Genomic DNA, 27,663 nt, shown 5'->3' on the forward strand with positions numbered 1-27,663 from the left:
CCTCATTATTGCTGTGCCATTGCCATGCAAAAAACTAAAAATGCACTCACACCCAAGTCCCCATGCTTCAACAAGAAAACATCAATCCAGCACTGGTACAAATAAATTTTATTTGCAAATTTAGATTTTAGTCACTCACTGTCATATGTTTCCGATAGATGCCTTGAAGGAGTTTGATCATCTTCTCCATTCTTGACTCATTACAGCTGGAAAATACTCAAAATTAAAACTATATTCTTCATTCATAAGAACAACATCATTATAACAGAAATATTCTCTATAATATCAATCAATCTACACTATTTCAGGAGACATTTTATACAAAATGTTCTATTTCTATGGTGCACAAGCAAATTGCAAATATAAAGGATATCATTTAAAACATACAAAACCAGTAATATTAGAAAGCTAAAATGTGATTTATATAGGATATCAATTGCACATAAGACTTCAAATGATTTACAAAATTACAAGGAAGTGAACTGATCAGACATAAATAGAAAATGTATTCAAAATAGGCATGAGATGATTCAAAATGAGTAACTCGTTGAATTAATTTCACCTCTTGATATCCTGTTCAATTATGAATTTCTGCAACATCTTCATTTTCTTAAGCTGTTCAGCAACTCCTGGTCCCCCTTTGCTGCGCAGCTTTGCTATGATGCTTTGAACGAAGGGCAGATAGCCCTGCAATATATGAAGCTTGGATGCAACTGAAGCATCACTGGGACTTTGGAATAATCCTGGCAGAGAAAAAAACAATCATGGAAACAAAATACTTTAAAATCTAACAAATTTGTCTAAATAAAAGAAATTGGTCAATAACTGAACATTAAATCAAACGTGAGAGTATTTAGTTTCAAAATTAGAAACTAAACTCTACATTTAAAATCAATGTAGCACTGACCACAGAACACGCCTGATATTTCAATAAAGCTCTTCTAATCCTCAAGAGTTTCATAGCTATAGAAAACATTCAGTTTCACAAAAATATAATACCATCACTTAATCACATAAATCACACTTAATCACATGTGCACTGACAGTTAGCATTTTTGTTAAAATTCTTGATTATTCATTTTTAAGAGTAAAAAATAAATTGGCATAATTTTTCAATATTTTTATAAAAAATTAAAGGCAAAATTATTCTCACCCCTTCCAGACATTTTTGCAGAAGTTGAGCAGCGTTAGTCACATATCATATAGGCCTAACCTACTGAATAAAAGATATAATTTTCAAATGCATAGCATAACATCATTCTTGACAGAGAACCTGGATAATTAAAAGGTTATGAATAGATTTACACTGAACACAACATGAAATAACCAGAAGTAGTTCAAGGCTGATCTTAGTTTTCAATCAGTCTGACATTCACATAAAAAGACATCCTATATTTTGACAGAAGTCAATAGTAGCCAAGAGCCAATGGATAATAATACCACAGATGCTCTCTAGATGCCATGGCCTATTTCATGGCCATGGGCCTATTTCATGGCCATGGGCCTATTTCATGGCCATGGGCCTATTTCTTCAGTGCCGACACTCCTATTCTATTCTACATACCCAGTACCCCTCTACAGAAATATCCTTTTTTTATATAGTAATTTCAATCTGGCCCAACCATCATGGCATGTAAGTGATGCATGCATTGCATAAATATATACCTTGAGTCAGCACTGTCAGCCCTCATAGTTCAACTATGAGGGCTGACAGGGTGAAATTCTTCAATTACACTCCCAATTAGTAGCATCCAATAACTTGTTATTGCAAAGCTATTATCATGCATAGAGGCACTGAAAGGCTACACTTCAATGTACCCAGTCCTTCCATTGAAAAAAAAAAACAAGTCTTATTTTAGTGCGTAAAATATACATATTTAATAGTTAATTTATTCAGCACACAGATATCTTCCCTTACTACCTAAGTATTCAGTATGGCTGAGCCATTGCAATGCAAAAGGCTGTCATTATACTAGACCATATGTTTCAACTTGTATATATCAGCAGATGTACTTATAACATTTTTTATAGCTGTTGAAGACATATTTGGGCTGTTGTAGACACAAGAGATTTCTGTGTAAGCTAAAAGATGTAAGCTATAGTTTTATGCATACATCTCTCATTCAAGAGATGTAAGCTATAGTTTTATTTAAGCATTCAATGCAATAGATGCAGGATGGGCAATAATGTAATAAATATCAAGCCAGGCCTCCAGCTCTATCCAAGTAATTCAAGTGAGTTTAATTTGGTTACTGGTCACTGGTCACTTGTTTTTCAGACTACACATTAAGGCAAAAACTAGGTTATAAATTATTCTGGATAAAAAATCTGTATATACATAATGTAAATCAATATTCCAGAATAATTTTGAATAAAAATCTTTACAGATTAAAGTAGTATCAAAATTTACTCATAAATATATATAGCATATAGCACTAAACAGAGCCACAATTAATGTAGTAATCATTGTATCATGTATGTCTTTATTGTTAGTGTTAGACATCATATAAAGATATATTAACTTGCTGAGTACAAATATTTTGTGACACAGGCAGAAACTAAAAGGTCCTAATGCTTAGCTACCCTGCTTTAAAAATATGGAACATCTACTAGAAAAATCAAGTACAATCATTATTCATTGGGGTTATTTTAGTTAAAATTTTGCATCTATGAAAATGGTTAAAAAATAAAAATACTGGGCATGATAATCTATTTCAACAAGTTGATAAAAATAATCTTGAAGGCAGAAGATGGGCTAATTTATTAAAACAAAATAACCTTATAAACGAAACTGATGTACGTTCTGTTAGTTAGGAAACTCAGATGGCACTAAAAATCGATCACACTTCACAAGTTCACACTACACTGTCTACACACATGCCGATAGCTTGCCTGTCCTGCACAAAAACTGCCATTCTTGCCAGTTAGTTTCGCAATTCTCATCAAGAGTCAAGACCCGAAATTTCCTGTGCTAATTACTAAATGTAACGTGCGAAACCTGGCAAAACAATGATCAAGAGTAAAATTTTCCTGTAAAAAGTATGATTCCTATAAAAAAAACCTTTACAATACAGAAGTATCTTTCGGAAGTTACTCTCCAATCGTCAAAAAATAGCTTCAAATAGCGTTAACGCAATTGTACTCTAATTTAAGACAACAAATGTCAGTTGAGCTTTGAAAGTATCAATAATGTAATTATTTATATAACATATAACAATATATCGATGGAAAAATATTTAAAGAAGAATGGCATACCACGGCACATATGCGTAAAGCAGCCACTAGCTTCGAACGTGACCTACGGTAGGCTAGTATGGAGACAATATACTTGATGTACGTTCACTCTCAAATATAATAACGTTATTACACGATAAAGGTTTTCAAACAAAGTATTTTTCACACTTAGGTGACGCTCAAAATCTAAAATAGCCGAGTTTAAAAATAAAACATTAAAAGTTAAATGAATATCACTCCGCGTACCACAACCACACAAGTCGATGTCCTGATGAACTAATGGTTCTCGCTTTGCTCACCAGAGGTTCGACAGATCTGGTACAATGCACTTATTTCACGGTTGTGCATGACTAGAAATCAAAGAATAAATCCTAAAAATAGCCACCCAATGCATTCAGGCATGTTCAATGCACTTTAAATTAAAAAGTGTTCAATTAATTATCAATATAACAGATCCAATTCGATTTGGGTTGTGCGCTTGGTATAAACCTTCACGGCATCACCGGATCAGGCCCATTTGAGCGCCAACCGTGAGTGTGGAAGGTTGAACGCGGCTGCAGTCCTGCTTTGCGTGGGACACTAAATATTTAGTACTTTGATATTATAAAATATCACTAAAGTCATGCTCAAAATCTATAATTACCGAATTAAAATTTGAAACGGCAAACAAGAATTGCCATTTAAATTTGATAATCAGATATGGGCGAAAATTGTCGAAATTCTACTTGGGTCTTGGAACATTTTAGTAATACGGAATTAGTTTTATTTTAGATTATGATAAAAAAACACGCTCGAAAAAGGCTCTAGCTCCGAGTGATTTATTGAAAATTGATTTGAGTGTGTAACAATTGTAGTGTAGTTGCATCAATACTAGCGAATCTATTATAATCGACCACGATAACTTGTTTGACCCGCGCACTTTCCTCGAGCTGGTGTCTGCCCACTAAAATACTGGAAGGAATTGGTGAAAATTTTTCAGGTTCATGATAACTTTAAAAGAAATACAGAGACTTGCATGTAGTTCTTACTGGCTGCAAATTTTAATTGTAAATTCAGCAACTACCTTAAGAAGCGTACCTGCGTATACATTGCCACTACCATTTTCAGGATTTAGGAAAATTTACACGATAAAATAGACACGGGGTTTTGAATTATCCGAACTAGAGGTCATCTGGAGTATATGATTGAGGAATACCATGTGAATGGTCTCCTAAAAGGTTATCTCATGAACAGTGGCATATGCGAAAAGATTGGCGACGTTAAAAACTGCAATACATTTGCCGTTAAAATGAACGAGTTATACACGAAATTCTCGTAAAAATTGTCATTGACCATGCAAGTAGCCAGTACAACCCTACGGTTCGAATAAATTCAAGGCAGTTACACAGAAAGTCCTCCGACGCTAACTTAATTTCAAGAAAATACCAAGCTGCATATTTTTAAAAGAGACAAGATTTCACAAGAAGTTTTACTGCTCGATATGCGTCAAATTTGCATCGTTTCCTCATGGCAGACTCGCTTATTTATCCCATCAGCTCGAATTTTAAAGATGTATTTACAATTTTGGTAAGTAAAAGACGTTCTCGGATAGATTTATTAACGAAATAACTATACTAGAGCATATTTTTCCAATATTGTAGCAAGCATCAGCTGCAAAATGTAATTTAAATGGAATTGAGCGGAGAAGAATAGAATCGTTGAGCAGGACCTGCCTTCATCTATAATACACAACAACTGTACACGTAGAGCAGCTCCCTTGCCACGATTCACGAATATCTTCTCATATGTACAGGACATATACAGCTCATTACAACGAGAGTGTAATGACCTATATATGAATACAATTACAATTTATGAAGGAGGCTTTCATTGCAACTGGAAAAAATTCATCATATCTTTGACATTCATAATTCCGATTATACGCATATTAAAATTCCAACATCACAACGAACACTTTTAATTATCTGAATTGATGTTGAATAAGTTATGATTTTAAATAAACAAAATTAATCTTGGATCGAAAATACGAAAGTGCTATAAATGATACACAGACGTGTATTGTTAAAATATAATAGATCTAGATTATCAAACTCTGCTGCTATCAGTGTTAGACAATTACAATGGTACTAAGTAATTGGAGTAATGAATTTCGGAGTCCGTTTCGTCCCGCCGGTACAATACTTAGTTTTTACAACGCTGTAAAACAGTTTATCATAAATGACATGCATAGTAATACATTTCCTGAGTAGAGTTGATGTATTCAGACAGTGTAATGTTACTCAAATTGGTTCTCGCGTGGTTTCATTGCTGATAGACAGCAAGAAACGCTTACAAGATAATGACAAAATATAATTTTTTTGATGCCCGGTTCATTATTTTCAGAGGGGTTACATGATCAATGAACGAGTCAGTTCACAGTATATTTATGAAGTCATGAACCCAATGAGAGTCCATTAGAATTTTAACTCAGATATTCTCACGTTTGGGCTTCAAAATCATAATTAAGAAGGAAATTCAATAATCAATAGGTAATATTTATCGGCAATATTTAGGCTAAAAAATCTAATAGGATCGAATTGCAGGAGGAACAGTTGCACACTCCTGCTGATCCAGCGTTTGGTCGATCACTGGGCGATACGATAGAGTCACCTGCGGAGATTTTTTCACGATTACTCCAAGAAGTCTCATGAGCCATTAAAAAATATACATCACATTTTCATAGGCTTTAAGAAGCATGTAAATGTTTCAGGAACATTATTTGATTAATCCATCATTTCTTACTTAATTAAACATGAGAAAAATGAATGGGAATACCTGGCCAGATGTTGGGTCCACGTGAGAAAGTGTGTGCTTCCTCCAATGCTGTTCAATAGGCAGAGGCTTTTGTTCACCCAACGGCTTACTGAAGTCGTACTCGTCAATGCGGAGCTATGAAATGCAAAAAATCTTCAAGTTATATATATTTATTATTTACTATTCAAAATTTATTCGATCTATATTATTTACAAGCGTACAAGACACTATGCCAATTAGGGATACCTAGTTCTAAAAACTTACCAAGCCAGTTTAGAATCGAATCCTATGAAGCCATGCTGTTTACTTCGAATAAAATAGACCATAATCGACAAATAAAGTTTAAAATATTATTAAAAAACTGTGTGTTATGGTAATTTCCTTCGGATATTTTATACCCTGGTCGATTAACAAGGCTTTGAATACTCAACTTGTGAGGCATTTAATAACAGTGCTTTCCGAGTTTCTTGCTAAGTCATTTCAATATACACAATGCAAGTTATCATCTCATTATCATACATACCAACACCAACAATTATTAATGAGCTTGTAGGCTCCCTAACACTCTCCTTATTATGTTACGAATTTTGTGGTGCCAAACTGAGTGCTGAAATTTCACTATGATAGCATATGGATGCAACCCATTTGATGTCTACTAATGCTTAACTGTTTCAACAAAACAGCCGATGTCCAAAATTATTTTCCAATTGAATATAAAACATAATATTTCATTCCCTCATTATTACTTGATACAAATATGACCTAATTTTGACTATTTCGTGTATTCTTGAGGTAAAATAAAAGTAAGATGCGAGTTTAACTACAAACAGCCCAACATTTTTTAAGGATATAATTATGTACCTACTATGAATAAATAAAGTATATAGCATATGATCAGTTGAATATTTCAAATTTGTGTGAATTAAATATGCAGTAGCATGAGTTTTCAAGGGACGCGAAGTTTAAAAACGCAGTGGTCAATCTTTAAACTATCGACATATATGCCCACCATTGGAGAATGCGGAACATATTTCTTATTTTCCATATTATCGTTGGACTGCATTATGTCCATCCTTTTACTTCCATCCAGTGTAAAATTGTTGCAGTAGCTAGTAATATATATAACTTCAGTCTCATACAAAGTTGTTACAGAATTGTCTCGCAGCCCAATAATCGTGTACATCAATTATTATGTTTTGGGAACCGCCATTAAAAGGGCTCTCAAATCTTGTCTCAATCAAGTCGTAATAAGCACAAGTTGCCAAAATCATTACCAAAGTCGCAAAACAATTTTTGCATAACTTCGCCTTGCACAAACGCGGTTTAATCTAAATTTTAGTGCCTAAGAGGTCTTTTAACTGATCGGAAAGACAAAGCTAATTCAACAAATCATTAAAACATAAAAAAATAATCACATTAATCAAAAATATCGGACATCAAGGATAACACGTCAAATTTAAATGTTTGGCTAAGTGCAGCAAAGCCAACCGATTTGTTTGGACATTTTAACTCACCTTGTAGTCCTCCCTGGCATGAGCTCCGCGGCTCTCTTTCCTGGCCTCCGCGGACACGATCGTCTGGCTGGCATTCAGCAGGAGGTTCTGCAGCTCCAAGGTCTCCACCAGATCAGAATTCCAGATCATACCGCGATCAGAAAGCTTCAGTAAAAATTAAATGGTTATAATAGAAATAAAATTTAGATTGAAATGTTATCACAACATTGAAGACTAGAAATTTAAAACCTATGCCTTCAAATAAAGACCAGAGGCAATTGTACGAGAAAATTATTTAAAAATACAATGAATAGAACACTACATAAAACAATCATGTACCTTGATATCTTCCATTTGCTTATAGAGTTTTGCTATTTTTTCACATCCCTCTTTGAGAACATCTCCGGTTCTGAAGACGGCAGCATGCGACTGCATCGTCTTCTGCATCGCCATGCGCAGTTCAGCGGTGCTGGTACCGCCGTCGCTGAAGCGAAGCTTATCGATGTTAGCTACTGATGACTCGCCGGCATTCTGCTCTCAAATTTTAACGACATAAAAACTAAAGTTTTTGTGGTGAGTGGGAAGTCAAATTTGGTCATTAACTACCATAATTAACCGGAGAAAAATCAACACAACGAATAAAGTAACTAGTACCCTAACAAAATTTAGAGTCGCCCCGGCTTCTGGTAATCCAAAACAGAAGCTGCCGCGACTGTAAATTTTCACTGGGTAACTAACTAAGGCACCTGAGGAAGGTCCGGGATGGTATCGCCTGGGCTGCTCTGGCGGGCGATGGTGTGGGCACAAGCACGCCCAAACACCACGAGGTCGAGGAGAGAGTTGGCGCCCAGTCTGTTGGCCCCGTGAACTGAGGCGCATGCAGACTCCCCAGCGGCGAACAACCCACCAATGAGACGGTCGCTCTTGCCATCGTGGGTGAGAACCTGGAAAATTGTCCTTATTCATTTTATTTTAATTATTGTTGCTTCAAACCCATTTGAAGTCGCCAGTTCTGTTGGTGTTTCATTTAATTAATAAATCTTTCTATGGTCGTGTGTGAGAACCTGGAAAATTATCCTTGTTTCTTTTATTTTTAATTATTGTTGCTTCCAACCTATCTGAAATCGCCAGTTCTGTTGGTGTTTCATTTAATTAATAAATCTTTCTATCGAAGAAAATAACATTAATGCAGACGTCTTAATTTAGTCGTTCTCAACAACTAGGAAAGATGTGATATTCAAAATACTTTTATTTTATTCAGTTTGACGGAGATCATATCAACATAATTTCATAAGGATAGTAATTAGAATGTTAAAGACTAGGATGTTAAAGTAAGATTAAAGTTAAAGTAAGATAAATTAGAATATTAAAGACAGCACTCAAGACGCATGTAATAAATCTAGGTGGCTAGTTTTGGTGATGTAAGATCAATTGATCGCTAGTGAGCTATACACTGTACAACATAATCTTAGCCTCAACACTTTACTGGCCCTAAATTGCTAACAATGGAGACAGGAAACGATTCACCCATGAGCAGTGGGATATTAAAAAAAAAAAAAAACATGAATTTCAAAGAACTTACATTGGTCATATAAAAACTGGACCATTCAGAGCTGTAGTGCCACTCACTTCAGAGCGGCAATGTCACTCACTTCAGAGCTGTGATGTCACTCACTTCAGAGCTGCAATGTCACTCACTTCAGAGCAACGGGGATGTTGTAGTGCCGCCATTACCTGTCCCTCAAAGTTGGTGGGGATGCCGCCCATGTTGTAGTGCACGGTGGGCAGTACGGGGATGGGCTCACGGGTCACGTCCACACCCGCGAAGATCATGGCCGTCTCTGAAATGCCGGGGAGGCGCGCGGCAAGTTGCTCAGGAGGAAGATGATGCAGCTGCTCAGCAAAGGTTAAAAAAATATAAAAAATGTTTAGCTGAATGCTGCAGAATCAGAGCCACAAAAGCGAATCAACGCATGCAAAGTAATTATTGTCCGAGGCAGTGACTTAAAACTAAAACCAGAGACGCTTTTAATTATTAGATCACACGGTCTAAAATTGCATTACATAACAAGTAGTTGCCTATTTCATACAATGTTGAGTTAATGTGACAATCCTAAGTTCATTGGCTAAGCCATGCAACAGAAGTTGAGAGCAGTTACCTGTAAAAAGACATGATCTTTCTCGGGACCACAGCCTCGGCCCTCTCTTATTTCGATGGTCATTGAGCGCGAGACGACGTCACGAGAGGCGAGATCCTTGGCAGTGGGTGCGTAGCGCTCCATGAAGCGCTCGCCTTCGCTGTTCACCAAGAAGCCTCCCTCGCCGCGGCAACCTTCCGTTATCAGGCACCCAGCGCCGTAGATACCTACCATGGATACATTATTGCTTGATTATTAAAAAAACTAAGTATAAGAAACACTGGGAATCAAAACATAGTTCATTTCAGCAAAGTGGTTCTTGGTAATGCGGTAAAGTGGTTCTCAACAATGCTATGAAGGGGTTCATAGCAATGCAGCAAACATGATCTTAGCAATCCAGCAAAGTGGTTCCTAGCAATGTGGCAAAGTGGTTACCAGCAATGAGGCAAACAGGATCAAAGTGGTTCTTGAATGTGATTGCAAACCTGTGGGGTGGAACTGAACGAACTCGAGGTCCTGGTTTGGGAGACCTGCACGGGAGATCATGGCGGTGCCGTCACCCGTGCACGTGTGAGCAGACGTGCAGGAGAAGTAGGCACGCCCATACCCGCCTGTGGCCAGCACTGTATTCTTGCAACGGAACCTTTAAAGTGAAACAAAATTAAAACAACTTACAGCTGGTTTTCGGGTTTACAAATGCAACCACATAAAAAACAAGAACAAGATAACGATTTGTTCCCAAAATAAAAAGAAATAGACTGTTTGTCTATGACTGAGAAAAAAAAAGCATTATCTACACGTGATTTCTTGGCATTGCAAGATTTTCATCTTCAGTTTTGAATTTGTAATAATCAAATTCATTTTTAGCGCATTTTCTCATTTATGGAAAAAAATGCACTATTGTGCTCGCCATTTCCGTCTATCTGTCCGTCCGTGACCTCAAGTTTTCGTCGACAAGAAAATGCGCTCTCTGTCAATCACTGCAGTGAGTACTGAGTTACATTTTTTACCTGTTGGTACAGAAACCATTGTCAAAATCTGTAATTACTGCATACATTGAACGATTGAGTCCCATAATAATCACATTACAAATATAGTGTAAATAGAGCTATTGAGATAAGCCGTACCTGTGAATGGATCCATCCTCAAGGCAGAGAGCCACAACACCCACGCACTGGTCACCTTGCATGATCAGGTCTAGAGCAAAGTATTCAATGAAGTAATTGCAATCATACTTCAAGCTCTGGCCGTAGAGTGTGTGTAACAGAGAGTGGCCAGTGCGGTCAGCCACGCAGCAGCATCTTCAATTTAAACAAAGAACATTACATACTAAACAAATATTGCCCAGTCAAAAAATTAGGTATAGAAATGACAGCCATGAAAGATAGATAACAAAAAAATATGCCAACTACGTAGCAGCATCTGGCAATGATTGAGAGAATATTCCGTGCTTAGCAAATATCATCAATGAAAGTTGATGCGAAAAAATATGAAAATTTGAAATAAAGTGTAACATTGATAGTAATGAATTATGTATAGGTATATAAATTAAAAGTGTACTAATTGCACAAGAAAAGCTATAAGTGTTACTAGGTAACGACTCACATCACTAAACTAAAAGCAATTACAAATAAACAATTGTGCAACTGTACAATTGTACTTCATTCAAAAACCTGAATCACCTCATGAGGTTCAAACAGTACAAGGAAGTACCGTCTAATTGGTCAAATACAAGTAATAGGAACAAAACAAGATGGTTAAAACAGAGAATGATCTTAAAACAACTTTTTTGAACTATATATTTATCTACATGTTTTATGCTCAAATATTTTTTATAGAAGAAAATATTCTTACATGATAACATCATGAAAAACATGAATTTTCAAAATAACCAGCTGTCAATTGCAATACAGTACATATATTCTTAACTGTTTCTATTACAATATATATGCCTCTAAGAAACATAGAATAGAAATACTGTCAATATAAGGATCAAATGCACACAAGAATTCCTCACTAGAAACCCTTGACAGCAATAACAAGTTCTATGGACAGACAAATATCAATGAATTGAAAATAAATTAGCAGTGATTGCAAACATTCCTGACATTAGAGAGATTGGATGTTTTTAAATATAAAATAAAACAAAACCTGAATGTTAGGAATTCAACACAAACCTGTGGGCCTGGCCACCTTTACCGTAGTCGTAGCTCTGACCACCAAATGCACGTTGATAAATTTTGCCTTCAGGAGTGCGGCTGAAAGGCATGCCTACAGGATATAAAATGCTGTATCAAAAAATATTTTCCAAACTACTGAGAATTTCATCATATATTATCAAAACAAAATTGAAATTTAAAAAATATCATGGCTCAAATGTAATGAAATGGTTTAAAGTTACAAAAATTCACCATAATTTTCCAGCTCAATAACAGCCTTGGGTGCTTCCTTGGTCATGTAGTGGATGGCATCCTGATCGCCCAGCCAATCAGAGCCTTTGACTGTGTCATACATGTGCCACTTCCAGTTGTCAGGCTAAGCAAAATAGAATATAACTACACTCAGAGATGAGGAAGTTCAATGCATTTTAAAGAACAAGTGATGGGATCAACATCTTTAATGAAAAAAGATAATACAAATATATAGTTAATAAAAATCATGCTCTGGTCTTCAATCAAACTTGCACAAGTGATAAGAATACATACAAGGCTCTCTAAATTTAACATTTGTGAATTATTTTAACAGAGAATTTTATTAAAATATAAATAGGTAAAATGTATTGTGATTTGTGTTAGTGATATAATATGAAATAAACTTCTTACTTGGAAGAATGATCATTAGCATTATCAATTTATTTCACAAGTAAGCCATATACAGTAAGTCCATGAATCACCTCCATGTTACCAAGAGCAGCATTAATGCCACCTTGTGCTGCAACAGTGTGTGAGCGTGTAGGGAAGAGCTTGCTGATGACAGCCGTACGGAAGCCTTCCTGCACCAAACCAAAGGCAGCGCGCAGACCAGCACCCCCAGCACCTACCACCACAGCATCATAAACGTGGTCCACCACTGGGTAGTCCCGGGAAATCTGTAATTGCATTTTTAAACAAAATCATGATAAAATGCATTCAATTTGGCTACTGAGAGGGAAGCATGAATGCCTTGCTAGTAGGTACCAGACATGAAAATAACACTAGCCAATAGTAGCCATCATTGTAAAGATTTAGACTGCCAGTTCATACTGCAACATCAACATCCTTCAAGAGAAAAATAGTCAAAGTTAAGAATCAGTCTTGCTCAAAAGTTATCTAGCCCAATACTGATGCAGGCAACACATACTGTCTTAAACAAACAATCTCTTGTGTCAATAGGTATTTTGCACAATTTTTTCTCCTTCAGGGTCAAGTTCTTTACAATTTATTAGGTTAATACTGATTTGATTCACTAGAGTGCACATAAATAATTTTTTTAACAATTCAGCTGATTCTCTAGCCACAGAACTCAGGACTGGAAGATGTTTTCCATAATTTCATGAATTGTTAAAAGAGCTGCCGGTGATGATATGCCAGTTTTATCACCAATTGAAATGGATGAAATCATACATACAAGGACTATGTGTATCATAGACATACCTAACATGTGGCTTCAGACATTCAGTTATAATCTATTCAATTCTAGGATTAGAGTACAATTCAAATAAATATACTAAATTCTGATGCTGATGGACTACAAAATTTGGCTGGCCCAAATGAATATGACTGAATTTTTTTTAGCTTTTCAAAATTTGAAAAAGATTTTCAGAAGACCACTTTATAATAGTTTAGATTTCTTTTTTTTCTTTGAGTAGAGAACTAACATTGCTTGAGCTTGTTTTGTCAGTTTGTCGCCCTTTCATGGTGAAATGGAAGTGGCTGGAGGCTGGAAAAGATGCCACTCCAGCCAGATGGCTCTTTGGTTTCAACAAGGAAGATACCTGTGAAAAAAGTAACATACATACTGTTAATTTTATTAAGAATATACCTGCAAAATTATCAAATTTTATTAGCCTATGAATAAATTTGATACTATCTTTGTAACTGATTTGATTTTGACATCAAGCATACTAAATGATACCATTCACTACACAACTAGAATCAAAACATGAATGACAAAGACCGTTAAGAAATCAGAAATTCAAAAATATGTCTAGTCTAGAAAAGCTATTATTGACCAAATTTATGGGAAATTTTCTTCCATAACCCAAATTATGCTTATAATTTTATGCATATTAGGAATAATGTTAACAAATTTACTAAGAAAATAAAATTTAAAAGTGAGGGTTTACTTTTTATTTTTGCAAGATTTCGTTAACATGACTGATTGATTCTGATAGATACTACAGTGATTAGGATTTAGGTAGGCTACAGTCTGTTAGCTACCTACTCAGATGATCAGATCTATTGTAGGACTAAAATTATATTATAACCTCCACAGAAGTGACAACTTGACAAGACTGACCAGATTTCCCTTTCCAGTTAATTTAACTACATTAAAATTATAAGGAATTACCAAAGACATTCCACTAAGCCGGAGCGAAGCCATAATGAATTTATTGCCAAAAGGCAAAACTACATAAATAGAAGTGGTTATGCTGTATCCACTTATCACTTCGCAAGTCGCAACAACAGTCGGCAAGTTATGTAACTGAAATGATACCTCTATACGTAAATAATATCCCTAGAACCGAAGTTTAATTCCCTATGAGTGTCCTTATGGTATTCTATAATAGAATTCTTCCATCAAAAATCTACTCAAAATTAATAAACAGTCAATTTAATATTTTTAGAAGGCTTGAAATTAGTTTCTTGTAGTGAATCGATTTACTCAAGCGTGATTGCCTTTGTAAATCCCCGTTTGACGCTTTAGAGCGAGGCATGATGGTGATTGATAGATAATTTGATTAATCAAATTTATGTATGTGTTGATGCAGCAATTTTTAGGGAGAAGAAGTCCAAATATTTAGTCGAATCTGTTGTTCACCGCCAAATTGACACAAGGACCCAAAAAATAAAACCACTAGCGAAGGAACAACGAACAACATGTGTGAACTGACGTCATTTCTAATAAAACTAATGATAATAAGAGCAGTTTCAGCGTTTTGTAGGCCGTAGGCCTGTTGCCGATTCTTAACGTCGCAGAACATTCACAGCATTTTTGCGGTTTCGAACTCGCAACTCACTGCTACAATTCTGCTGTGCTTAACCGTCCGGCCTCATTGCCGATTTTGACCAGAAACTGGCGCACGGATCCGTAGAATTATCGATTGAGTGCGCACGGAGCGGGGATCGAACCCGCGCCTCTCTGCTCCAATCTTGGTACTCTGAACTTTGACCACTGGGCCACCCTGCCTCTAATGAGTTAGAGGATTTGATCAAAATACTTTAGGCTTAATTGAGCTTGATCGAAGCGCGTGTCAATCGCTCGGCTCGAGCTTTTGATCAAGCTGCATGCTCGTGCAGGGGCTCTATTCCCAAATCAGTCATTTCTCCTTCGATCGTAATTGTTTAAAAGAGGCACGCGACAGCTTCCACCATCCGAGACTCGCGTGGCTCAGATCATGGGTCTCGCGATCTGGGGTCAGATCATGGATCTCTGTGTGCACCCTACCGGTGTAGCCTTGAAGACCTGGACTCAAGGAGGAGATAATTTATAGAGAAAGCTACTGGGGCGCCTCCAGCAATGGATTCGACAGTTTACACTTTAAAATTTTCTCCGCAAATGCTTATTCACTACAAAATTTTTGATACAGGGGATAGTGACGATCTCATAAATACCGCTAGGAAGACAGTAGATGTTAAATAATTTAGAAATTGTCAAAGAATCATTATCATCTGTGGCATCAGAAACGTCATTTGGCCTAATTTAGAGGCCCAAAAATATAGATGAAGCCCTCTGTTTCTTGAAAAATATTCTTGAAATTTATTGATTCAAAGTATTCTTATTTTACCATGACACTGTGCGTATATTATTTTCTTTTCTTTTCGTGGGTAATTATAAAAGCATACAGTACGCTCTACTGACGCCCTTGCTGGCTGTGTAGCGGTTATAGCTTAGCGAACCGATCCTGCTGGAGTCCATTACGTCTTTACCATTTAATCTAAACAATGCTAAGATTTAATATGAAATTAGCAAGCAAATAATTACAAAGTGGCAGTCATAATAACAGCAATGTACTTAACAGTGTGTAAAAACAAAATTACAAGTTGATACACACTTGAATCATTTTGAACTTGCCAAAAAGCACGATTTCTAATTGAATTGGGTAGAGAACGCGATAATTTTCCTCAAACAGAAAACAGAATAATCAAATATTTTCAGAGGAGAACATATAAGCCTATTTGAACACATATTGAAAGTCGAAATTTTACTCGCAGTGCCAACAAACTTCTAGTGGTTCGTAAACGTCCAAAATATCCGTATTTTATTGACAAACAAATGGGATTTGGAATTATCAGATTGCTCCAGCAACACAGGCCGGAAAATTGTCCGATAGGTCGTAATTTTTGATCAGGTCACGTTTACAAAGTGTTCTGCTTTTTTATTACATAGCGCTGAACATAGTGTTCTGCTTGCTATTTGCAGCATTTAAAAAAAATATTGCAATCAATAGAAGGTTAATGCCTTAATTATGTTATGTTTATTTGAATGATACACGATATAATAATGTCTCGTTGACAAGTAATATTGTAATGAAGTCGAATTAATTTAAGATCTTAATGAACATTGATAAATTCCTCCAATTTTTATTGAAAATGTAATTGTTTCTTCGCTGCTTATCCTTACTCTAACCGAATTTTATTACGAGAAATATGTTTCTTTGTTGTCTTAAGTCGAAGCCCGAGTCGTACTCAGAGTTTCGTAAATGTACAGCACGGGTTCGAACATAAACGCGGCTTGTATACTGACGTTTTTTGTTGTGTTCATGATAGGTAGTCTAAATATAGATTGCTTGATACTTACTATTCTATAAACCTTTTTGCAATGACTCCCGAGAAAAGGCTTGCGGACGATGATGCAGGCGAACAGGAGCCTAAAAGACTGAAAGAAGACTCCGATGATGTTTCTGAAGGAGCTTCAAATAAAACTGAGACAGAGGAAAAGCCCGAGGCTGTCAGTTCCGATGCACCAACAGAAGAAGTTGAAAATTCAAAGGATGAAAAAGTGAGAGTCTACAAACATTTTAGCTGTATTAATTACATTAAACATATAAAGTGGAATATATTTTCTACTGTAATTTTTATTGACTCATTCTTGACAGACTGTTGTCAACTTGTCAGTCTTGTCACAAATGAGTCATGACTCATGAGTGTATTGAGTGACAGACTGACAGTGCATTGCCTCTTGCCAGTTCCATTGTGGCACTGCCATTCTTTTCTTTTACATCAGTCATGAAATGCCCTCAAAGCCTCAACTCACCTCTTCACTTATGTCAGTACCACTTGATGACTCATGTTTTAGCCAATTGAGGAAAACAAGCTAGCCTACCTATTTAGTAAACTGTAAACAAAGATGAACCACAACTTCATTGTTTGATTTGTTTCTACTAAGATTAAAACAAGCTTTGTTGACTGCAATTATTAGGTATGTGGTAATTGAACCATCATTAGGCTTATAATCTAAAGTGAAAAATTGGGCAGATCGCAGATGCCTATCATGCTCTCTGTAATTCACAGTAACATTGCCAAACCAGAGATAATTTAGAATCAGTTCATTTTTAAAAACCTTATCTAGCTAGGGTAAACGCACCAACCATATTCCAACATCTTGGGTAATTCCGACACTTCTCAACTTATCCCTTTATATTAAGCTTTGTCTTACTTCCTTGCATGCGTAGATGGTTGAAATAGTGACGTCATACTATAATAGTAACTATTGTGTGCCAGATTCAGTAATACTTCAGAAGTTCAGATGTGCATCTAAAAAAAGGGTGCATTTATTAATTATATGTTTTTTGGGGTGTAGATAAAGAATCTGAAATCCGTTTTTGGCGGTTGGCATCGGAAAACCAATTTTTTCCCCAAGGCTCTAATTTGTCAAAAATAATCTGGCAAAAATTGGAAAAATAGGCCAAAAAACCTAACCTAACCTAACCATGGTTATTGGTTGCAATGTCGTGGTTGCCTGCAATGTTGTGGTTGCAAGAGTATATGGGTCACCGAGGCTAAGCTAAAAACGCTATAAATCCACGGATATTGGGGCCAAGATTTAACTAGCATTTTATGTTAGAAAATGTATAAAAATTGGTATATATAAAAATCGGTTTTCCGATGCCAACCGCCAAAAACGGATTTCAGATTCTTTATCTACACCCCAAAAAACATATAATTAAACAAAAAACACCCTTTTTGGGATGCACTTAATCTAAAGTAATACCCCAGGGCCCACATTCCCGCTAAATCTCGCAAAACACAAGATCTGGCGGGAAAATGTTGAGATCCTCAGAGCGAAAGTCCAAGCCAACTGGTGGACATCAAAACATGTCAAAGTTGATAGTTGACCTTGCTCTACCAAATATTGATAACCTGTTTGTGTAGAGAGAATATTATGGTTTGAGACTTTTAGATAAGTCTGTGAATATATTAGGAATCCTTGTATACTTGTATTTGCTGATATTAAGTGGTAAATAAATTAATAGATGATTAAGTTAAAAGACAGTTTTAGACACATAAAAACTAATTCCAACACAGCTTTGAAATGGACACACACAGCTCGTTCTGAGCTGTGTTCAAAAATTAAAATTTTCTTAATTAAAAGCCTAATTAAAAAATTAAATTTTTTAATTAATCTCGTTTCGAGCTGTGTCGTATTCTAATAAGCTCACACAAGCGTTGGAATTCCAACACAGTGCGCCAGAATTACGAATTAGTAAGAGTTTGGAGCGCTGTCGGAATTAGTCTCACAATATGCCGAATTTAGTCACACAGCGTCGCAATTCAGGGGTCTTTGTAGACTTGAATTCTAAAGGCTTTTCAATAAATATGGCAACAGTTTGTGACGTTTCATCATTGCTGGTGCGTGTGTGGTATTTTGAGAGTGATGTAAAGCAATCAGAACTCAAGTTGCGCATACGGTGATCTTTCTATAGCCATTCATTTCTTGGTACGTCCTTAATGTGTCAGAATATGGTGTGTTTACCCTACCTACTCAATATTTGAATAAATTTCTGGTGTATGATGCTGATTGCTGCCCAGTGCCCAAGGTGTTGATGATGATAATCATATAATCCTTTTGATTACATAATTCCTTTGCCATTACCAAATGCCAAGAATACATTTTCCATATACATATACAGTGTCATCTCTGCTATCATAAGTATTATTGAACATAAGTTTCAAAGAAGTATTAGGTATTCTAAATTTCTAAGAAAGACCCTCTGTAATTACTTGTTAAAATTTGTGTAGCACATCATTGCATATCATAGTATGATAATAGGTTATGTTAGTGTCTCATGTCAGTACAGACATTAGTGTAGCAAATTAGCAGACATTATCAAAGCACTCCAGCAAAACACATTAGCAGAGCTCATCAGCGCATGTTAGCAGAACACACTAGCACATGTTAGCTGAGATTATTAACAGTCATTACCAGGAAATATTAGCACACATTTGAAGCCAGCAACTAGAAAACTCTAGAATATTTAATATACTATTGAAAGATGTCCTTGAACATTATCAAGAGTTTGTATATTGTCAGTACTCAGTATCATGTGTAACTCTCAATGCCAAATTAACCTGTTGCACCAGGTCAAACTGCCAAAGGAGACTAAGCATCAAAGGTTAGCCTGTTAGTCTTATTCATTGGTTTTATTCACATACCAGGCATTTTGAATAAACCTTCTTCAGCTAGACACTATACTGCCAGCTAGGCTGCACTTGAAATGAACACATTTTTTAGTGTTCACACAGACAAATTTTATTAGTAGGGGAAAAAATAAAGCAAAAATTGACTCTTAAAAACATTTATTGCAGCTGTCAATGATTAGAATTTGAAAATACTGCCTTGTTTTATTGTAGCCAATATTTGGAAGCATGGTATATATAATTTCCACCCGTAATTGAATTGTGACCTAAATCTCACCAAGTGAACAGCCCTTATTGACAAACTAAGTCCTTATACCTATATTTACCAATTACCATCCAAAGGAGAACTTGTAATAGTCAAATGAACGAGAGCTCATTTAACTGTAGTTGAGTCACTTGAGTGTTGTTGCTGCTGCAGTGTTCTGTATGCTGACATCCTGTGAGATCTATGTTGTTTTCCCAGACACACACTTACTATAACCTAGGTGTATTTTCTATGTCCAGTTGTCCACTTATATGCACTTGATGTTAAAAAATTTATGCCAAAATGTATATGCCTAATTCTCATTCACATTTTCTTATGTTGATCCTGAATAAAATAGGCCTGCTTGTTTGCCACCCTACTCTATAAAGAAGGAATTTGACTGATGCTAATTGATTCATATGATTTATATAGATGATTATGCCTTAATTGGCATCTAGGAGAAATTTTTTTTGCCCTTCCTCAAGTTAATTTTTTAGTCCGATCAGTAAAATAGTATCTTGGAATGCTTGGATACCAGCATTATCATAAACTAGTAGTTGATTAAAATACTGAGGAGACAAGGAAATTAAAAATGAAATATGGTACTTGTTCAACTATTTGACTCTAATTTGACTTTCAATCCACTATTTGAATCTGAAATATCATGAAGAATTTAAAAAAAAAATTGGTAGAACCTAGGCATTGTTTCGTGGGTAATTTGAAAAAAATGCATGCAAAAATATGCCTGTTTTTTTTAATATGCCAAAAATATGACTACAAGCATGAAGCATGGGTATTTCCTCTTACCAATGGCTATGGGTGTCTAATGCCCAATTTTTTAAAATTGCAATTCAATTTGAGCAGCTCTGAAAAATTCATATTTTATACTAAAATCTTGCAGCACCAGAGTAATATCTTCACAATAAATTCTGAAACTTGTGGTTTGAATGTGCAATTATTTTACGAACTAGAGTTTATTAGTGATGAGGTTATTAATTAAGTTCTGTGGCCCCAAGAAATTGGATGGCATGAAATGATGTAGGCTCAAGTTGCAGCGCCCAAAGTACATATTTTCCATGCTTGGATTTGAGGCTGCCTCATTGACAACTGAGAGAAAATAGAAAAGAAGAAAATCCTCAATCAAACAGCCCTTCACAATCAATGCTTATGCACATTTGTTTTTGTCAGATGATCATTGAACATGCTCATTATTTTCTATAATTGTTGTCTTTTCATGTGTATAGGTACAATGGTACATAATAAATAAGCTGTTAATGATCCACATTGATTGAGTCCATTTTGTAGGTAGTATTGACAACTCTTTGACAGATAATTTTTTTCTTATATATTATGTTTGAGCTTGGCACCTTTTTTACTGACTGAAATGTAACGAATCTTTTTTTTACAGTTTGTGGTATCAGAAGAATGTGGCACTCTGCTCCTGTCGGGCTGTGTCCAGTGGAACCTCATTGGTCGACGTAACTTGAAAGCTACGCCAGCACTGCAGCATTTCACTCCCCGCCGTGCTAAAACCTTTGCCAACATCAAAGTGTCATTTGTGGCATCACACTGTTCTGCAGCTCATCATATAATCATCACTCAAGATGGCACTGTTTACACTATGGGTTTGTTTATTTCGTTCTTAATTTTTTTTCAAAACTCAACAAAACTTTAGCTTTTCTTCTATTTCGTAAACACAATAAAAATCGGGTTACAGTGGCCTTGAGTTATTGTTATGTCAAGGTTATTTATGCACTTTTCTTGATTGGTAATCATTTAAAATCCTTGCAGAAATGGAGTACAAATATTTTCACCTGATTTTTTATCATGATCAATTAAACTTAATCACTAGCTTTTAAATATTAATAAATCTTTTAATTTGGGCTTTATATTGAAAAATATTGTGCATTGACTGATTTTCTTGCTTTAAAACAGGTCGCAATGAGAAAGGCCAGCTAGGCTGTGGGGACTGTGAGGAACATGCTGGTCCTGTTAAGGTGAACGCACTTGATGGACTTCATGTTATTGCTGGTGCTGTTGGCAGGAACCATTCCCTCTTCCTGACTGATGATGGCACAGTATATGCTTGTGGTGATAACAAGAGTGGTCAGTGTGGTGTGGGCAACAACACTGCCGTCATCACAACTCCAACTAAAATTGATTTCAAGGAAGGCAGAATTAGCAAGGTTTGTTTCACAAATAAGCCCTCAAGAAGCTGTCATTGAAATTCATTTTGAAGATAATGTTTTGCATTGTCTGTGGTGTTCTCAGAATACTAATTTTATATTTATTTATGCAAATTTCCATTATTTATGCAATCTTGCTGCAAAATGTAACGAAGATTTTAGACAACCTAGTTTCTTTCTAACAGGTTCTGAATTTTGTTTTTATGCACGTAGACAATCAACTAAGGCTAAAAATATTCAAGATTTAAGACACTGCATATTTATTATCATGATGTTTCCTAAAAAGTAGGAAACATTTATATATTTATCTGTTATACAGGTCAGTTTTTGATACCTTCAAAAGAATCTTTGTTTAATTATAACATTTTTATATAGCTTACTAATTTACAATATTTGATTATCTATTGTAGAATGTATCTGTACATTATATGCTCTTCATTCACCAGGTTGCGTGTGGAGCTGAGTTCAGCATGATCATAGACAAGCGTGGGTACCTTTACTCCTTCGGCTGCCCTGAATATGGACAGCTTGGTCACAACACCGACGGCAAATATTTTATTACAAGCAATAAACTTTCATTTGAATTTGTAACTTCACCGCGACGCATTCCTGTTTTTGTTGAATGTGCTAAAGGCGGGCCCATCAAACCCATCCCTGATGTGCACGTCACTGATGTGGCTTGTGGAAATAATCACACCGTGAGTCTTGGTTTTAATTTACATTGTGCAGAATTGTATCAATACTCAATGATATTCATCAGGTTTACTAAAAAGTTTAAACCAACAGAAAAAACTGATGCAGGAGGTGTAATTTCAATCAATTACTTGATTTAATCTCTGTGCTCAGATATCATGTCTGCTTCTCCAAATGAGGATTTACGTGGATCTCTTACTAGGATGTTTCTGTGTTAATATATTTGTTAATTTACTTACATGTCAGAATAAGTGGATCTTAACACAATTTGTTAATAAACTACTAACAAGAACTTGGTCTCAGGTGGTTCGAGATTCACAAAAGAGGGCGTTTGCCTGGGGCTTTGGAGGCTATGGCCGTCTGGGCCATGCTGAGCCCAAAGATGAGATGATCCCGCGGCTCATCAAGTTCTTTGATGGCCACAATCGCGGCGTGCTCCAGGTGCGTCATGATGTCTTTACTCGGGATACTTGCCAGCAGATTGCATTATAATCGTCATTGCTGCTATAGGTTGCTCTCTATTCTACATCGTCACCACCAGGTTACTCGGCGCGTCTGTTTTCTCACTGGTAAAGATTTGTTGGAGATAATGGCACTATTCAGGTTAAACCATAAATACATCATGTACAAAAAGATGTATTGAGCATGGTTGTGATGACTGCAGGTGTTCTGCGGGTCAACCTTCACGGTGGCCAACACGGAGCTCGGCGTCTACTTGTGGGGGCAGACAAAGCGCACAGGCGAGGCCAACATGTACCCTAAACCCATCCAGGTGTGTAGCTATTATTCTTTCATTATGAGCTTATTATTAATTTGTGGTAATTAAATATTATTTTTCTATTAATATTATTCTTTCATTATGAGTTTATTATTTGTGGTGGCCGCTCATATCATCAGACACGGATCTGAGTGAAAAATAATTTGGAATTGTAGCAATTTTTAGAACTCATTTTATTTTGCTAAGCTAGTATCGTAAGTATGGAAGTTTGATGAGATGTTACTGGATATAATATAATTTCAAGTTTATTTTAATTGGAAACAGTATAGGTAACTTACACACTTAATGTATATAGCTGATTTCCTGTTGTAATTTAACATGGCCACATTCATTATTTATCTCTTATCTAAATAATTACTAAATGTGAATAGGACCTGTATGGCTGGAACGTGCGATCTATTGGGTGTTCAGCCACCAGCATCGTGGTGGCGGCCGACGACAACGTCATTGCTTGGGGGCCATCGCCTACCTACGGTGAACTGGTCAGCTCTCGTCTTTATCTAGGAACTTGACCAATATAATCAATATTTTTTAATTCAATCATGAATTTATCAGAGTGGTTCTGAACTTGGATTATCCTTTATTCAACTCGTGTTTCTATGAAAGACCTTCCCAAATGTGTTGCTGTTTTAATGTATACAACAAAGTGTTTCCTTCAGGTTACAAATTATTGTGCTAATCAATTTATGGTCTAAGTAATGGAAAATTTCAAGTACAAATGCATAATATTACTTAGTACTAATCATGCTTTACTTCTTTCCTCGATTTTTGTTTTCATTTCTTGTTGAGTTGGCTGGTGAATACATTATGCAAATGCTGCCTTTGAAGGCTGGTTGTATTTACAGATTCCTTCTTTGACAAATACGGTTATATGCCAGTGAAATCCCTTCATAAAATATTCGTAGTGTTTTACTGTTTAATTGTTTTTGAGCAAAGTCTCCTTGTTTATGTTGCATTGTTTCGAGTTCGTTCTACTACCTTACATTATTAAGTTTTATTTCTTAATACTGAATGAAAAATACTCAAAATGTGATGATTTATTATTTCATTCTCGTGTTTACAGAGCTTGCTATTCTTTGATTATTAATTATTTGTTATTCTGACTAAGCTACAATGTCCTTGCAGGGCCTTGGCGACAACATTAAGTCCAGCACCACTCCTAAGGAGTGTAAGCATCTGGACGGCGTGCACGTGTACCAAGTGGCGTGCAGTGCGGGACTCACGCTCTACATAGCGAGAGACTCCACTGATCAAGACAAAGGCCTTCTTGCTAAACTCAAAGAGGTCCCCGTCTAGATCTGAGGTGAGTGTTGCTGTTAACGTAGCAAGAGACTACACTGATCAAGACAAAGGCCTTCTTGCTAAACTCAAAGAGGTCCCCGTTTAGGTCTGAGGTGAGTGTTGCTGTTAACATAGCAAGAGACTACACTGATCAAGACGAAGGCTGTCTCTTATACACATCTAGATGTGTATAAGAGACAGGATCAAGACGAAGGCCTTCATGCTGAATTCAGAGGTCCCGTTTAGGTCTGAGGTGAGTGTTGCTGTTAACATAGCAAGAGACTACACTGATCAAGACGAAGGCCTTCTTGCTAAACTCAAAGAGGTCCCCGTCTAGGTCTGAGGTGAGTGTTGCTGTTAACATATCGAGAGACTCCACTCATTAGCGCAAAGCTCTTCTTGAAGAACTCTTAAGATCGTTTGGGTCCAATGTCGTATTTTTTACTTATGCGTATAGAGAAATTTAGGTTTATCTTTCTTTTGTTGAATTTAAACTAATTGTTGCTATATTTTCTAAGTATGATCTTATTTCTAGGCGATATTTTTGTTTACATTGCTTCAGAGTGCGTATAATTTGCAGGGCTGCTCTCCATTGAACTGTTCATTCAACTTCCTACCTGAAGCCGAGGTACAAACCCTTGAACATCTGGGACACACACGGCTGTCGTTCTCATCAGCTGTCTTAAATGTCGATCGGTGTGCTCCTGCATCCTACGGGCAGTGTTGTAGCCTGATCATTATCTGTATTTATTCATAAAACTTTAATCAAAATACCTGTAAACACTTGCAGTTTCTGGAATGCCAGTCAATCCTTCGTATGAATTGATATACCTTTAAGGACTATACGACTTATACTACTTTGGTATCCAGGTCATTCGTAACGTTTGAAATATTAATGCAGTGAAAATTATCTCGATACACGTTGTGGTCGTTTTTATTTACTTAATTTCAAATTACATTTTTCAGGTTGTGACGATAAAGCATATTATATATGGCTCCGCGGGTATTCAGGGCTTTGAATTTTTTGGTAAATAAAAAATTGCTGTATTTACAAATACGATTATTTACATTGATACCTGCTCAAACAAATCTTTAGTATTTGGGATGATCCTTGCTGTAACACTGCCTCGAGGTTGAAGGCTTTCATGTACCCTTGTCGCGTGCGGGTGTGCACGTTTTCTCAAAATTCTATTAGCTTTATTTATTACACTTAGTATTATCAATATGTGTGGCCCTCGGTATGAGATCATTGTTGCTGTGACTTGCACAAGACAGCCCCGCTGTCATCGAATGATAGCAATAATTGCTTAGCTTTAATACGCGTCGTCGGTGCGACGTGACTCGGATAAGAGTGGACGACCCACCAAGTGATGACTTAGCGTATGTGATGTGGAATCAGCTTTTTATTCTAAGACTTGAATGTACCTGATGTCATGATTCCAAACTCAACTCAGTTGTGATCTTATGTTTTGGTTGCTTTTCGGGTGTTTCTTCCAAATCATTAGGGTTTCACACCAACCATATATTTATCCTGCCTCATCTGCAAATGAATTTGAGGATTTTCAAAATTTTTTGGCTGACATTGATGTTAATTAGTTTCAATAATTAAACGATATTTTCTGCAGGTGACAGTCAAACATATATTTTTTTATTTGCGCTATGGTATTCTAACTCGAATTTCAAAGTTCCTGTACTCAGCTCCTTGCATTATGTGTTGCGACTAAATACAGAGTTGGTGCTATCTCGATCATTAAAACTGAGATCTAACTGAATACCCTATGGTCATGATCGAAATTTCCCGAGATGTTGTATTGCAGATCAACCCTGAGGATCCTAAAGTAATTCTAATGACTTAGCTCTGCCTCACCATTCCTTACGAACGATAATTGAATGTTTTCTTTGGAAAATTATTGAATCATCTCGTTTTTAAATGAATGTTCTCTCCTTGTCCTACAAAAAGGTCACAGTGAATGCATAATATGATGTGAATGCATTAATTTGTTCGTTGTCTCGCTAATCAAAATAACCATCCGGCCATATGTGTAGAGATCACTCGGGGCAATGCCTGGTCACAAGGTTCGTGCTCAGTAACGCTAGTTATATTTCCCCTGTAGTATTTGTGTTTTTCATTTTCATCATCCTGCTGATGGTACAAGAATGTTCCATCCTCCAGATAATTACGTCATCTCCAGGGCAGTCCATAATTCCCTCTTGGCTGTGTAGGGTTAGAAATTGAAATTTATGGTAATACTAAAGTTTTATATTTCTGTAAGAATATTATTGCTCATAACTTATATTCCTATCGAAATATGTCCTGGTAGAGGACCGAGTTCGGAGTTCTCAACCGTAGACCAGAAAAGAATTTGCTATTATCATTCTTTCAGATTTTGACCAATGAACTATTATTGTTGCCTTTGGAAATAAGCTTAGATATGTCGCTGATATTTGTCGTATGTTCGTCTTGATCTTTAGGCGCGTAAGTGAATTTGTCATCCAAAGATCTCTGGTGTCTCTACGAGGCCTTTTCTACATTTTGTTCTCTAGCTCTAGTGGGAGTAGCGGGATTATTATAGCTTTCATCTGGTACTAAACTGATCTAACCATTAGCTCTTTTTTTAACCTAGCCTCACCGCAAGTGAGTTGGAAGTGCGTCGTGTATGAAGTTACTCCTCAAATAGTCTTGTTGTTGGTGTTTCTCGGGAGGTCTTACAATTGCCTGTTCTCCGAAAAAATTCTTGTAAGTTGTAAAATCTCGCCAGAAATACGGTCATGGGTCGTTATACTACAGGCGTTAGGAGGAGTGCCGGATTGAACATTCTGCTCTCGTGGATTGTTGGGTTTCTTCGGATTGAGCAGACAGTAGCAGCCGTTGACCTAATACTGCAGCTCAAAATGCCGGTCGGAAACCGGAAATAGCGTGGAAAATTGGGATTAGAAGCCGGGTAGAAACCAGCAAAAAAAAGGCATCACCAACGATTCAACAT

The 27,663-nt window shown here is 36.4% G+C and overlaps 3 protein-coding genes across 3 annotated transcripts in view; 1 reads left to right on the plus strand and 2 right to left on the minus strand.

The window, feature by feature from the left end:
• LOC108681932 overlaps positions 1-1,244 on the minus strand; it is a 37,936-nt gene extending 36,692 nt beyond the window's left edge. The window contains exons 1-3 of the mRNA XM_018171013.2: positions 1,154-1,244; positions 563-743; positions 140-206 (exon numbers count right to left, since the gene is read on the minus strand). Of these exons, the coding sequence (XP_018026502.2) occupies positions 140-206; positions 563-743; positions 1,154-1,166 (261 nt within the window). The 5' untranslated portion in view covers positions 1,167-1,244. The remainder of the gene's footprint in view (positions 1-139; positions 207-562; positions 744-1,153) is intronic.
• Positions 1,245-4,814: 3,570 nt separating this feature from the next.
• LOC108681934 (succinate dehydrogenase [ubiquinone] flavoprotein subunit, mitochondrial) lies at positions 4,815-14,346 on the minus strand. Its single transcript, XM_018171016.2, has 14 exons — positions 14,207-14,346; positions 13,515-13,631; positions 12,552-12,746; positions 12,070-12,193; positions 11,836-11,929; positions 10,786-10,959; positions 10,144-10,301; positions 9,680-9,885; positions 9,255-9,413; positions 8,267-8,464; positions 7,860-8,051; positions 7,542-7,685; positions 6,049-6,162; positions 4,815-5,883 (listed from the first exon to the last, which is right to left on the minus strand). Exons 1-14 carry the CDS (start codon positions 14,237-14,239, stop codon positions 5,797-5,799), a joined length of 1,995 nt encoding a protein of 664 aa, XP_018026505.1. The 5' UTR covers positions 14,240-14,346; the 3' UTR covers positions 4,815-5,796.
• Positions 14,347-16,557: 2,211 nt separating this feature from the next.
• On the plus strand, positions 16,558-27,282 carry LOC108681935 (protein RCC2 homolog). The gene is made up of 9 exons (XM_018171018.2): positions 16,558-16,858; positions 21,150-21,366; positions 21,677-21,927; positions 22,374-22,625; positions 22,924-23,061; positions 23,285-23,392; positions 23,770-23,880; positions 24,524-24,701; positions 25,260-27,282. Exons 1-8 carry the CDS (start codon positions 16,679-16,681, stop codon positions 24,692-24,694), a joined length of 1,428 nt encoding a protein of 475 aa, XP_018026507.1. The 5' UTR covers positions 16,558-16,678; the 3' UTR covers positions 24,695-24,701; positions 25,260-27,282.
• The last annotated feature ends 381 nt before the right edge of the window (positions 27,283-27,663 follow it).

This window comes from Hyalella azteca, unplaced genomic scaffold, assembly GCF_000764305.2.
Source record: "Hyalella azteca isolate HAZT.00-mixed unplaced genomic scaffold, Hazt_2.0.2 contig10531, whole genome shotgun sequence".
Taxonomy (NCBI): Eukaryota; Metazoa; Arthropoda; class Malacostraca; order Amphipoda; family Hyalellidae; genus Hyalella; species Hyalella azteca.